This window comes from Phoenix dactylifera, chromosome 8 (assembly GCF_051530095.1).
Source record: "Phoenix dactylifera cultivar Ajwa chromosome 8, Ajwa_hap1_PhDact_Kaust_v1.1, whole genome shotgun sequence".
Lineage (NCBI taxonomy): Eukaryota > Viridiplantae > Streptophyta > Magnoliopsida > Arecales > Arecaceae > Phoenix > Phoenix dactylifera.
The window spans coordinates 8,711,981-8,724,501 of NC_143197.1; the positions used below are offsets into that span (position 1 = coordinate 8,711,981).

The following is a 12,521-nucleotide window of genomic DNA, read 5'->3' on the forward strand; positions in this document are numbered from 1 at the left end:
CAGTTGTGTGCAGGGAAACAGACCATCCTCTCCACACCTCAAACCTCAATGAAGGGCAGGGGCCCTTAAAGGTTGAGACTTTCAGAGAGGTTAGTTTTTTCAGAATTTAGATTGGGGTTAGGTTCAAGAAGTTAACAGATAACCTCAAAAACTTGACTTCCAAAAGAGAGAGGATTGTTAAAAAAATTTAAACGAGTTCCTAGTAAAGTGGAACTGGAATTTACTTTTTGTGACTCCCCTGTTTAAAAACTTTACTTCCCTCACCCCATGAATTTTGTTTTCTCAACAACCAAACACCTTTCCCTAAAAAATTTCCATCTTAAAACTTTAGAAGCTTTTAAAATCAGAGGAAGCTCAAAGTCCACCAAGTAGTTTGTGCTTCGTGGCTTTCTCATCCAAAAGATCTCTCAGAATTCCTAGCAAAAAAAACAAAATATCTCTCAGAATCCAAACAACTGACAACTCCACCGGCTTTAAACTGCCTCCATTGTTAGCCCAATACAAAAGAGTCCTAGCACCTTGAGACTCTCTTTGTTTTCTTTCTCCCTCCCATTTCAAAAGGCAACGGGAGATGTTCGACTCCCTCTTAGGCTCTCCACCTCTTACTACATCGCGGGTCTCAACGTCCCGCGTAGGAGAGGACGCCTCCCCAACCTCCAATGCTCCTCTCTATGCCTTCCCCAAGCCCACATTTAAGTTTTTCAGATCGCCAAGCCATGGAACCAAAGATGGCAATGCAAAGAAGGTAGTGGTCTCACCGAACTGGCCATTCTTCAGAGTAGTCAAATTCCAAAGGATCGGAGACCTGCTCTCCCTCGCCAAGCCAAGATAGTTTGAGCAGCAGCGGCGTCAACCATGAAGGAGATGGCGTGGAATCATTTGCAAGCCAGAAGAGCTCTCCTGAGAAGTCCTCGCCGGCGTCGTCCATCTCGCCGTCGTCGGTGCTCGGCAAGCATCTGTTCATCGAAAAAGAGGCTGGCATGATGGAGAAGAGTAATGAAAATGGTGGCGAGAACTCTCTCGAATCTTTTATGAGTTCCAATGAAGGTGAGAAGGAGATGAAATGGGACATTCTCGAATCGTTTGCAAGATACGATCACAAGTTGTCGAGGTCTACTCCTTGCGGTGTTCTCAAGGAAGGAGGAGGAGCCGACGCAGCGAAAGATATGATCGACGAAGATGGTGACGAGTTGTTCGAATCGGGGATCGCCAAGTCTGAGTCTTCTTCTGCTTGCGGTGATCCATCGACGAGCTTGAGAAGATCCATTGGCAGCGACATCCTCAAGGCAGAGGCGAGCAATGCAATGGACAATAGCAGTGAAATCAGCGAAGAGGAGATCCAGGGGGGTGGCGGAGACGCAGGAAAGGCGTCGGAGGTTGCACCAAGCTTGCCGGACAGCGAGAAGGCGATAACATGCAGAGGGGATGATGCTTGCTTTGTTCTCAGGTTATTTGAGAGATTCTCAGCGTCTAGACCCTTGGTTCTTTTCATGGGAAAAATGTTAGGTGCCATCGGCTTCTCGCAAGGCTCGCATTCGACGATGCTGGGGATGGATTCGAAGAAAAGAATTGTGCTCTTGGCTGCGTCAGAGATGCGGAGGGCAGGGAAGATTATGAAGCACATGCAGAAGAGTAGGTGGAGGTGAAGTCGAGCTGTGGAAGAAGAATATCCCAATGGGGAAGCGGTGTCGGGTGCTGGAACTTGAAGACTCTTCTTATGAGAACGGGGGAAGGCAGCTGAGAGCAGCGGCAGCAAAGGATGCAGCAGAAGTTCATATCAATTCCGAAGGAGAGAAGGCGATGGCTGAGGGGTTATTCTCTCCGTGAATTCATGGAAGCAGCGGCCGAAGCTCCAGTATTCAGTTGGACTTCAAAAGAAGCAAGGTCATTTTGGTAGTGTTTATCTGCAAGAATATTTGTTGATTGTGTTGGTTCTCTAATCTTATTTTTCGTAGCTGGTTGGTCCCAGAATTCATTCTGGTCTTCGAATAAGTAACTGCTTGTTGCTTAATTGACTGGTAATTTGGTTGTTGATGCTTTATTTTGGTTGTGATTTGAGTTTGGAATTTTGCGTTTGTGATATATATTTCGAGTCCAAGTGGATGTTGGTCATAGTATATTTACTTTTGGAGCTTCATTTGGGGCCTATGGAGCAGCCGTTGGGACCTCCAAATGGAGTGGCCAACAATAGGCAAACCCCGGTGCTCCATAACTTTGTTAGGGTTTAAATTACCAGAGTAGATTTCTCAAAAAATTACAAAAAATTAGTGCTAGACCTAGATCCATTGAAGAGGGCTACGAATGGGACAGATTTAGGTTGGATTTATATTGTATCCACATTCAAACTCGATAAAAAAAATCATGTTCTAATTCGGTTCGAATCCATAAAATGAGTATACTCCATAACTCCCATCTAAATTCAACATTTGAATTAGGGTTTGAGTTTTTTTTTCGGGTACAATTCAACGCATAATTTTAATAGGCTAACTAGCTACGTGTTAATAATTTTCAAAACTGAAGAAAAGAAAAGATTCCTACCACAATAATCCTCTATATGTGGCAAATTGCACTGGAAAAGAAGCATGGCATAGGAAATGCATGATTATTTTGGACAAAATCAAATCACTTTGGAAACATTTTTAAGTTTATTATTATTTTAAATTTTTAATTAAAATAGAATAGAAATATAAGTGTCAGTTGGAAATTTGGAATGGAAATAACAGTAGGGGAGAATTAAGGAGAATGCATTAAGAAAAAAAAAATTAAAATTTAACTATAAATAAAACAAATTAACCCAAATCGTAGCTTATATCTACATATTTACTATATACTCGGTATATAGTATTCGGATTATCGAATTTTAGCTCAATCCAAGTCCAATCAAATATTAGATCCTGCATATAGAATCCAAGACTGATCTGATACTATTATCAAAAATTTAACTGGATTATTATTATTATAAAATAATCAGCTTGAGTTATGGTTTGGAGTATCATTTACACCCCTAACCAAGCGGCCAAGCACCCTTAAACCTAGCTTAATCGACACTTTGTGCATGTTCTCAAAGGTGAACCTAGATTTTTAACCAATGTGATCAACAATAATCGCCTTGGCAACTTTGTCTCTGTTTATTGATGCACGTCTTTGGATGGAATCTGCTGTTCATAAGCTATTTTCTTGCCTTTTTTTTTGAAGCAATAAAGCTCATGGAGAAGACCATGACAATACTAGCAAAAAAATTCATCTAGTTGAACCACCTCCGAGGCATCCATTAATATCCACTCTGCCGGTAATCATTCACCCTGTCTATTTTAAAACTCGACTAAATTTCTCTTTCCAGGAGTCTTCGCAAGGCCACTTTTTCAGCATTTAGTTAAACCTTTCCTCTGATTTTAGGTGGAACAAATGGACGAATTCTGAAGCACAGATTAAGATAGTCTTCAGATTATCTATTACCATAAAGCTCTTGAAAATCCCCATCCAATCGACCAGAGCAGGTATAAAAAAGGGCGACTGACGATGATGCATGTCATTCTTCAATGGTTTCCAATCCATCAATGGAGACGTCAAAACGCAACCATGACAGACATTTGTAAAATGAGCCGAGATGAGAACCACAGGAAAATCAAACCAGATTTCATTACATCAAAGCAGCATACAATTCCTCTTTTTTTTCTTCTTCTCGCTATATTTTTAATCTAAAGAGGAGGAAACCATCGTGCAGTTGTGCTGTTAAAACACTCGAGTCATTCTCCACAAGATTGTACGCAATGCTAATTTGCTCACAGCTTCAGGGGTGCCAGTCCAAGCGAGGCACGAAGTCTGTTAGCCTCTGCAATCTCTGGATCTGGGTGATCAGTTCCATCACTCTTTTTCTCTTTCTTTTCCTTCTTCCTCCTGGGCTCCTCCCGAGCACCACCATCCTCCTCAGGCCGCCTCCGAGGGCTTACACTGCCACGAGCACGCCTCTTACGGTAATCACCATCTTCACGGTCTCGTTCACGGCGATCTCTACTCCTGCTCCTTGAACGACTCCTACGCCGTCCACGGTCTCGGTCTCTTCTCTCCCGCTCTCTACCATCCCTATCCCTTTCTCGTTCCCTCTCTCGACCATAATCTTTCTCATCTCTAGCACGATGGCGGTCTCTATCTCTGTCCCTATCTCTTTCTCTATCTCTATCTCTATCACGTTCTCTATCCCGATCTCGATCTCTTTCGCGTCCTCTTCCATAGTCTCGATCATAGTCTCTGTCCCTGTCAAAGAAAAGCCGAAGGTTAACTTCTCTTCTTTTCCCCCAAAAAAAAATCCTGTAACTTACAGTGGTCACCATAGTCAGGAAAACTACCATTGAGAGTTTTGGCACCTTAGAAAGAACAATATGCTATTAAGAGAAGTATAGTCACATTTAAGAAGTACAATGCTTCAACTACTAATACAATCCTTTATAGAAGCCAAGCCAAATTCTTCACAAAGTAGTTTGCAGACAGCTTGCACTTGATCAAGTTGCAAGAGAATTAACAAGAACCAGTAAAGTGTCATTCTGAAGTAATGCAATACCACTTACGAAATTTTCGCCATCTCCTATACATAAACTTGAAAAACACGAGCATAAACATATGCAATACATAGAAGTCTTATTACCTTTGGACTTGCAATGGTAATATCTCCATCTAACTTATGAATATAATCCTCTATAATGAACCTAAAGTTAGTTACAGCTATCCTAACACTACATAATAACGGCTATATTTCCCAACTTTTCAATTCCATAATAACCCTAATGGATTCCAAAAGAAGTTAGGCTATCCTAACACTACATAAAACAGCCCTAATAGATTTCTCCCTTAACAATTCAAACTATGCTAAACTTATGTAAAAGAGGAGATTCTAACACTGCAGGACACTGATGAGTCCAAGTGTGAAATTCTCCTCAGGTTGGGATTTCCATGATTCTATGAATCAAACATCCACCAATGTCCAAATTTATAGTGATTTGTTGGTCATACCAAAACCTAAGTATCTAGATTAAGAATGTAACTTAAACCGCAATTTCATGAAGAGGCATATTATCATCTAATCCATGCTCAAATCTTTTAAAAGTTATCCTATACCTAAAATCTTTAGCAGCCACATGCTAGTCCAGCTAAAAATTTGAACAGAATGAATGCCACTTTCCCATTTCTTGATTCCACTACCGTCCTCCCATACTAGCAATAGACTAGGAAGATGAATGGATTTGTGCATGTGCTTATGCATGCTTTATGTCTGTAAAGAGTATTATTGCTCAGGACAAATGCATCCTGTGTATTGATCAATGCATTTGCAAGCAACTTTTCATGAAGACTGAGTAGCAATAAATAGTTGACTCCAACTAGATTTCCCTATACACAGAAACAATAACAAAATATGTGAACTTGGACAGCATGACAATCATAACAGGACATAGTCAAGACCGACTAATAGTACAGATTTGAGTTGAGCTTCAATTGTGATTTTGTTACACTTCAAAGAATATTAACAAAATGTATACACTTGGATAGATAATTTTTCTGAAGCCATGCACTTTTCAAGCATAATCAGCAATGAGAAACTATTAAAGTCATGGCTTTTAAAATTTACAATTCTCAGAGTGGGATTGAACATAACAAGCTAAATGAAAAGCTTTTTCCACATTATTTAGAAGATAAAAATGGAAGAGATGACATTTCACTGTGAGTTAGGGATTAGATAATGGAAATTGTTAAGGTGATTCAACATTATGGCAAGGTAACCAGCTCAAGAAGAGGGACACTGTGAAATACCTGCATCTTAATCATTAGAATGATCGCACTCATTGTACAACAGAGATCTCAATAAGAAATCTATCTACACATAAATCTGTAAGATTGAAAGCAAAGACCCCCTTGATTCCGGAAATGAGTTCCACATGCATTTAAGATAGAAACTAACAAGCATTTAGAGATTACTTCAGAATCCAATCCTAAGAAAAATGAAAGTCAGGGAAAAAATTCAAGAGAAAAAAGATTTGGAAGTTATGTTACTGCTTAAGAAGCTAAATCTAACAGGAGAAAAAACATCATAAGTTTTCTCCTAATGAAACTTAATGCATACTCTTATGTTACTTGTTCAACCCATCATACTTCTCACTGCACACTATCAGTGCAGAGAAACCTGGCAGAGTTGTCATGAATCACCGTAGGAAGCAGTTCAATCTACCAATGGCCCTTCAAGTATGACAGTAATTAGTTTTGTATTACAAATTAAGTGTTACAACAAATGCTTCCAGTATGTTTAATGAAACAAACTAGGGAAACAAAATTCTGGTAATTTTTCCTAATAAAAATATGCGACCTTAGGCAGCAAGAAATATCATAACAGAATTTAGTCAAGACTGACTATCAATATAGTTGAGTTAAGCATCAGGTGAGATTTCAGTACAATTAGAGATAATAACAAAATACCTGCGCTTAAATGAACGGCCTTTCTGAAGCCATGCACTTTTCAAGCATGATCAGCAATGACAAACTACTAAGGGTCGCGACTTCTAAACTTTACAATTCTTTGAGTGAGGATAGAATATAAAAAGATAAATGAAAAGCTTTATTCACATTGTTTAGAAGATAAAAATGGAAGGGAAGACATTTCACTGCCAGTTAAGGATTAGATATTGGAAATTGTTAAGTTGATTCAACATTATGGCAAGGTAGCCAACTCAAAAAGGGGCAGTTTGAAGTACCTGCATCTTGATCACTCAAATGATTACACTCATTGTACAACACAGATCTCAATAAGATAGCTACTTACACATAAATCTAAAACATTAAAGGCAGAAACCCCCTTGTATCTGGAAATGAATTTCAGACATGCTTGTGATAGAAAACAAGAAGCATTTAGAGATTACTCGAGAATCCAATACTAATAAAACTGAAAGTCGGGGAAAATTTCAAGAAAAAAGGATTCGGAAATTCTGCTGCTGCTTATGATGCTCGATCTAACAGAAGGAAATCCTTTCTGTAAGGTCAGACTTTTAAGAACCTGCTTGGACATTTCTACAGGATTAGGCTAAAAATCCCATAGGAATCGGGCCTATTGGCCCATCATCTTGCATTTTCTAGGAGCCCGTCCAAACCTAGCCCAGATCCTAGCCTTTGGACTGTAGGAAGAAACTATGGGGTCTTTTTTTTCTTCCCACATGATTTGGGCTAGGTGGCATTTGATTGATATTGGGCAATACTTAAATGGACAGCCCAATCCACAAATCCTACAGGATTTTCAGCCCAATCCTATAGGAATACCCAAGCCCTAAGTCATCTACAAAGAGAACTTGATGCATACTCTTATGTTACTTGTTCAACCCATCATACTTCTCACTGCACACTATCAGTGCAGAGAAACCTGGCAGAGTTGTCATGAATCATTGTAGGAAGCAGTTCAATCTACCAATGGCTCTTGAAGATGAAATGCCATGGCAGTAATTAGTACTGTATTATAAATAAAGTGTTACAATAAATGCTTCCAGTATGTTTATGGAACAAATTACAGAAACAAAACTATTAAGAGCTGACTGGTAAATTTTTCCTAATAACAAATAAAAGATTTCAATAAGCTGCTGACTGAAATATCAGTATGCTTGTCAATTGTCAGCATAAAATTGAAAACAGAAACTCAGGCACAAGTCTAGTTAGATTATCAGATGTAAAAGAAATGCAGATGCACAGAATACACCTTTCAAGTTTCTTATGGTCAGACCTACAGGTTTTGAATTCAAAAGCTTACTCCTCTCGTCTACAATGCCAATATGCTTGTCTTACTATGGCCAGAAATCAAAAGCCTTTTTTTTTTTGCAATTAAAATTTCACAAGATGGACACACATTAGGACATTGTGTACATGTTTATAACCAGAACAATTTTAAGGAACTGAGAATTAGAGTCACATGCAGTCGCACAGGCGTGCTTGTAACATCCAATTTCTGGTAAGAAGACATGTTTTGATAGAACAATGCAGTGAATTACGTCAAGGTAATATGCTAGGAAAAGAAGACAAAATAAAGAAGCCATAGCTCACGGCAAAGGAACACGACCACCAGCAACAGACAAAAATATAATAAAGGACAAGTCTCTAATGCACGTACATTGTATACTGACTTCCACACGCATATCATCATTACAGAGGCTCGGATACCAACAGCAAATACACCAACATCCTCTGAGTGACCTTGCATTCTTTCTAATCATACACTTCCATTAATAGACTATTCTTTTATCACAACCATAATCATCTAGCCTTTTTCCAAATATTTGGGGATGGCTACTAGGGTATTGTTTCCCACTTTTAAAAATTATCACAAGATAACAGAGTGACATTGCCAATATAAGTATTATACAAACCCAAGATTTCACTGCTAGGTTTTTTTTTATAAGCGAACGAGAAATCACAGATTTTCGGGATGTCCAAAAGGAAAAAAAAATCAATTACCCTTAACATAATGCATCTGTAATTCAACCATGCATAGCTACAAAACTATTGCTCAGAACTAATGCATCTCTAATACTTATGCACTTCCATTCACTTTGGTAAAAAGAAGGGTATCCACAATGCACTTCATTTAAGTCTTTATGTGTAATCCATGCATCGTAGTCTCTGGGATTATGGGTTCAAGTGATATTTACTTGAGACATCAGCCTAGTTTAACCCGGGTTGAGGTTTTCTAAATCAATAACAACTAAAGTCTCACAAACCACAGTCCAAAAACACAAAAAGACAGCTGAGATGGTAGCACTTGAGTTAAATCTACACAACTTGTACAACTTGCTCTAACATTTAGCAATCGATTTTCCAAAAGGATAATAAATGTGCAGCTAAATAAAACCAGTTACTACTAGTTAAGTGCTAAATGCAGACAACCACAACTGGTAATGCTCTCATCTTGCAGACTTAAAGAATATTATGAGGATATTGACCAGGTAAAAGATCATGACACTGCATAGTGAAAACTGGAAAATGACAAAATGAGAATGACTATGCACAAACTTTGGAATTTCATAAATGATGGCATTTGCAAAAACAAAGTAATACATCTCTAACAATCTTCTAGGCTAGGAAGTAAAGCATATATATTCTAAAAAAAAGAATGGACAACGAATGGAGATGATGCACTGAAAGTAAACAGATTCAGTTGGTATAAATACCTGTGATATCGATAGCTGTCCCGCTTTCTGTTCCTATCTCTTTCCCTAGTGGGACTTCGTCCATGATAATAATCCTAGAAGAAGAGATCACATGTAATTTTAAATAATGGATTGTCCTCAAAACAAAATAGACCGCTTAATGAAAAAGACTGAAATGTTAACCTTTTCATGAGTGTCAGCTTCATAGGCATCCATAGCTTGCTCATCCTCTTCTTTTTCTTCTTCCTCTTCAAAATCTTCTTCTAAAGCACTTCTTCTGGGTTCTAATATCCCAGAAGCTTCAAGAGTCCACCTGTATATATAAAATTAGAATATAAAGTTCATATTCTACACTGCAGGCGACTGAAGAGCAACACCACATAACTAAAAATACCCATCCAAGATAATGCATCATTTCTTATAATCAATGTTGTTTTTTAATAATGAAAACATAGAATCCATCTATCAAGGCTGAATGGTCAATATTCAGCCAGCTGATTTGATGGTGAGCAATATATGGGAACAGAAAGCAGCTCATACCTCAGCACTTGACACCAGTCGTCAAGGTAAATTAAGAAAAAAAAAGAAATGAACACAGAAAATCCTGGATAAATTCATGAGGACGATCACATTCTCTGATAAGTTTTGAGACCACTGCATTAATTCTCAAATATAATGGGAACAGTCTTCTGCAATTATCTTATGAATGAGAGAACATTCATGTCCATCATATACACAGATAAAAAGTAAATCAGCCAAGTTCCTCAAGTAATATACCATAATGGAATTTATGTACACAAGTTATCAGCAACTTGGATAGCATATTAACAATTAAATTCAACATGAAACTGGAGAAATATTCCATCATATATATACCACCAAATTCGCTATGTAAGACAGTCTCACATGTTGGACAACACAAGCCCAAAAGAGAACCTCAGTTTGCTACGAAGGATGCAGTGGGCTAGATAATACAGGTCCAAGGGGTACAAATTGCATGTTAACCTAATTAACTCATGATTTAAGTCCAGGGCATCTTCATGGAAAGAGTAATTAGACATATTCATGCTCGCTTCCATCAAATGGCACATACCTTAATAACTTGTAATAAAATCGTAAACAATAAGCAAGAGATGAAAAGCAATATAAATCTCATAAATCCAGGTCAGAAAATGGTTACCTCTTCTGAACCCGTGGAAGAGCAACATCACAGGAGTAATCTCTTGTGAGGAGCTCGTCAATGAGTTCATCCACATGAATCAAGCAAAACTCTGAAAACCAAAATCCAATCGATATGTCAAAATATACAAGAAAAAAACGTTAAAAAGGAAACAGACTCGTAACTTTCGCATGCCATTCTTCGCCATATCTCCTATTTTTTTCTAAATTTAAACCAAAACAATTTTAGTTTGCGTCTTACTTCCATCAGGTAGCTTCCGGCGAAGCTTGCGGTAATCGTTGTAGAGCGGCTCCAGATACTGATACACATCGGTGACCGACCCGGTGAGACGCATGTAAAAAGCCCCGAGAACTCGAACATACCTGCAATGAATCGATTAAAAATCGAATGTTTCGGAAGTTTTCGAAGGAGAAAAGCCGAAAAGAAAACGAAAAAGTAGAGGAAACGCGGTACTTGTAGTCTTCGTTCTTGATGAACTCGACGACGATGTCTTTCTCGGGCTGGATCTGAAGCATCTTCATGACGAGGCACATGAAGGGGGTGGGCTTGCGGTTGCCGCCGTAGGTGCCGCCAAGATGGTCGAGCTCCATGGCCTTGTCCACCAGCGTCTCCGCGGTGAGACCGAAGCACTGCTCCTTCCAATAGGTGTTCTGGTAAATCTTCGACCGCAGGATCTTCTCCACCAGGTTCTGCGGGTTCGTCCCGTGGATGCTCTTCGCCGCCGGATCCGTCCGGTTCGCCATCTCCTCCTCCTCCTCCTTCGACGTCGATCCGAAGCTAGGGTTCCGGAGAGGGCGGGTGGGGCGTTTAGGGTTTTCCTTGATAAGGGAAGAAGAGTAAAGGGGGGAAAAGGCCGAAGCGCCGCTCGAAGGAAGTGATATTGGCCCAAATTATATAATTTTTAAAATATTTTATATAATGTTTTGATATCAATTAAAAGGGCGACATCTCTAACCCGAGGGCAAGGGCTCGAATCTAAGTCAGCTCGAGGTTGAGTCGGGTTTGAGTTCAAGTCCAAGGCCAACTTGGTTTGTTTTTTTTTTATTATTATTTTCTTTTTCGTTTCTTTTGAGAGAAAGACGTTTTAAGTTTTAGATGGCTCTTGGCTAAGTTGGGCCTGAAGCTTGAATTAAGTTTAAGCCCAAGACGACCTTGGCCCAAAGAATTCACTTATCTTTTGAAAGAAAAGGAGAGAAGCCGGCATCGCACTGTACTCTAATTACCTGTCCCAAAATTCAGAAAAATACCATCTTGAAGCTAGAAAACTGGTTGTTGGATATAGGAGCATGGTAAAAAAACCCAAATTAAATTAAAGTCAAAATGGGCCGATGGGCCAGGTCGCCGATGTTAAGCAATAGGAACAGATAAAACCACACTCAATCTTAACCAAAAGACCGAAAAGGTATTCTTAGGCCCTCTGTCCCACACCCACTTTATGCTAGCTTGTGTCCCCCCACCTTTGTTGTGTTCCGATGTGGGACTAAATTATAGTATAACTTAACATGCATGATGGCTCTCCCTGCAATAAAATTTATTGATGGTGACTAAACCTAAATTTTTTTGTGTTTTGTAGTTGTCCTGTTCTTGCTCATGTACCCCTGAGGCAGGATGGTTGGTTGCAGGATAATTTTGGGTTGGCTGCCCATATATCGAATGGGATTTAGTTGGAAGGATTGCAACAAAATTTCCTTTCAAGGGGCTCAGACTCCTGTGCCTCAAACTATGTCCAGGGCTCCACCAATGGCCAATGGCTCAGTCCTTCCACCAGCAACATAAAAGCATAAATGGCCTTCACTCAGAACCACCAGTATATCCTTCTGCTAGATGCAACGCCGATAAATTAGCAGGTATTCGAGTGGTTGCTAGGAGTCGAAGTAATGCACTTATCCTTGTGAAGGTGAAGGCTACCTTGATCCTCTTCCCTATCCATGTAGAAGCTTTGGCCATTCACAGGATCCTTGTGCCGGCTCAGTCCTTGGGGCATTTCTCATGTCATTTTAAGTGATTGTGTGACCCTACTTCACATATTACAATGAAAACAAGCTGCTCCAATGGCATTTGAAAACTCCTGTGGTTGACAGTTTCCATCTGGTGAAGGAGAGTCCTAGCAAGTGTGGTTCCTAAAACGTCCTTAGGGAAGCCAATTACCCAACACTGCGGCTGATGCTGCT

The 12,521-nt window shown here is 39.4% G+C and overlaps 1 protein-coding gene across 1 annotated transcript; it reads right to left on the minus strand.

Annotated features, from left to right (window-relative positions):
• Positions 1-3,610: 3,610 nt before the first annotated feature.
• On the minus strand, positions 3,611-11,232 carry LOC103711442 (PRP38 family protein). The gene is made up of 6 exons (XM_008797581.6): positions 10,804-11,232; positions 10,591-10,712; positions 10,351-10,441; positions 9,354-9,483; positions 9,192-9,265; positions 3,611-4,254 (listed from the first exon to the last, which is right to left on the minus strand). The coding sequence occupies exons 1-6, from the start codon at positions 11,091-11,093 to the stop codon at positions 3,783-3,785; spliced, it is 1,179 nt and encodes a 392-aa protein (XP_008795803.3). The 5' UTR covers positions 11,094-11,232; the 3' UTR covers positions 3,611-3,782.
• Positions 11,233-12,521: the final 1,289 nt, after the last annotated feature.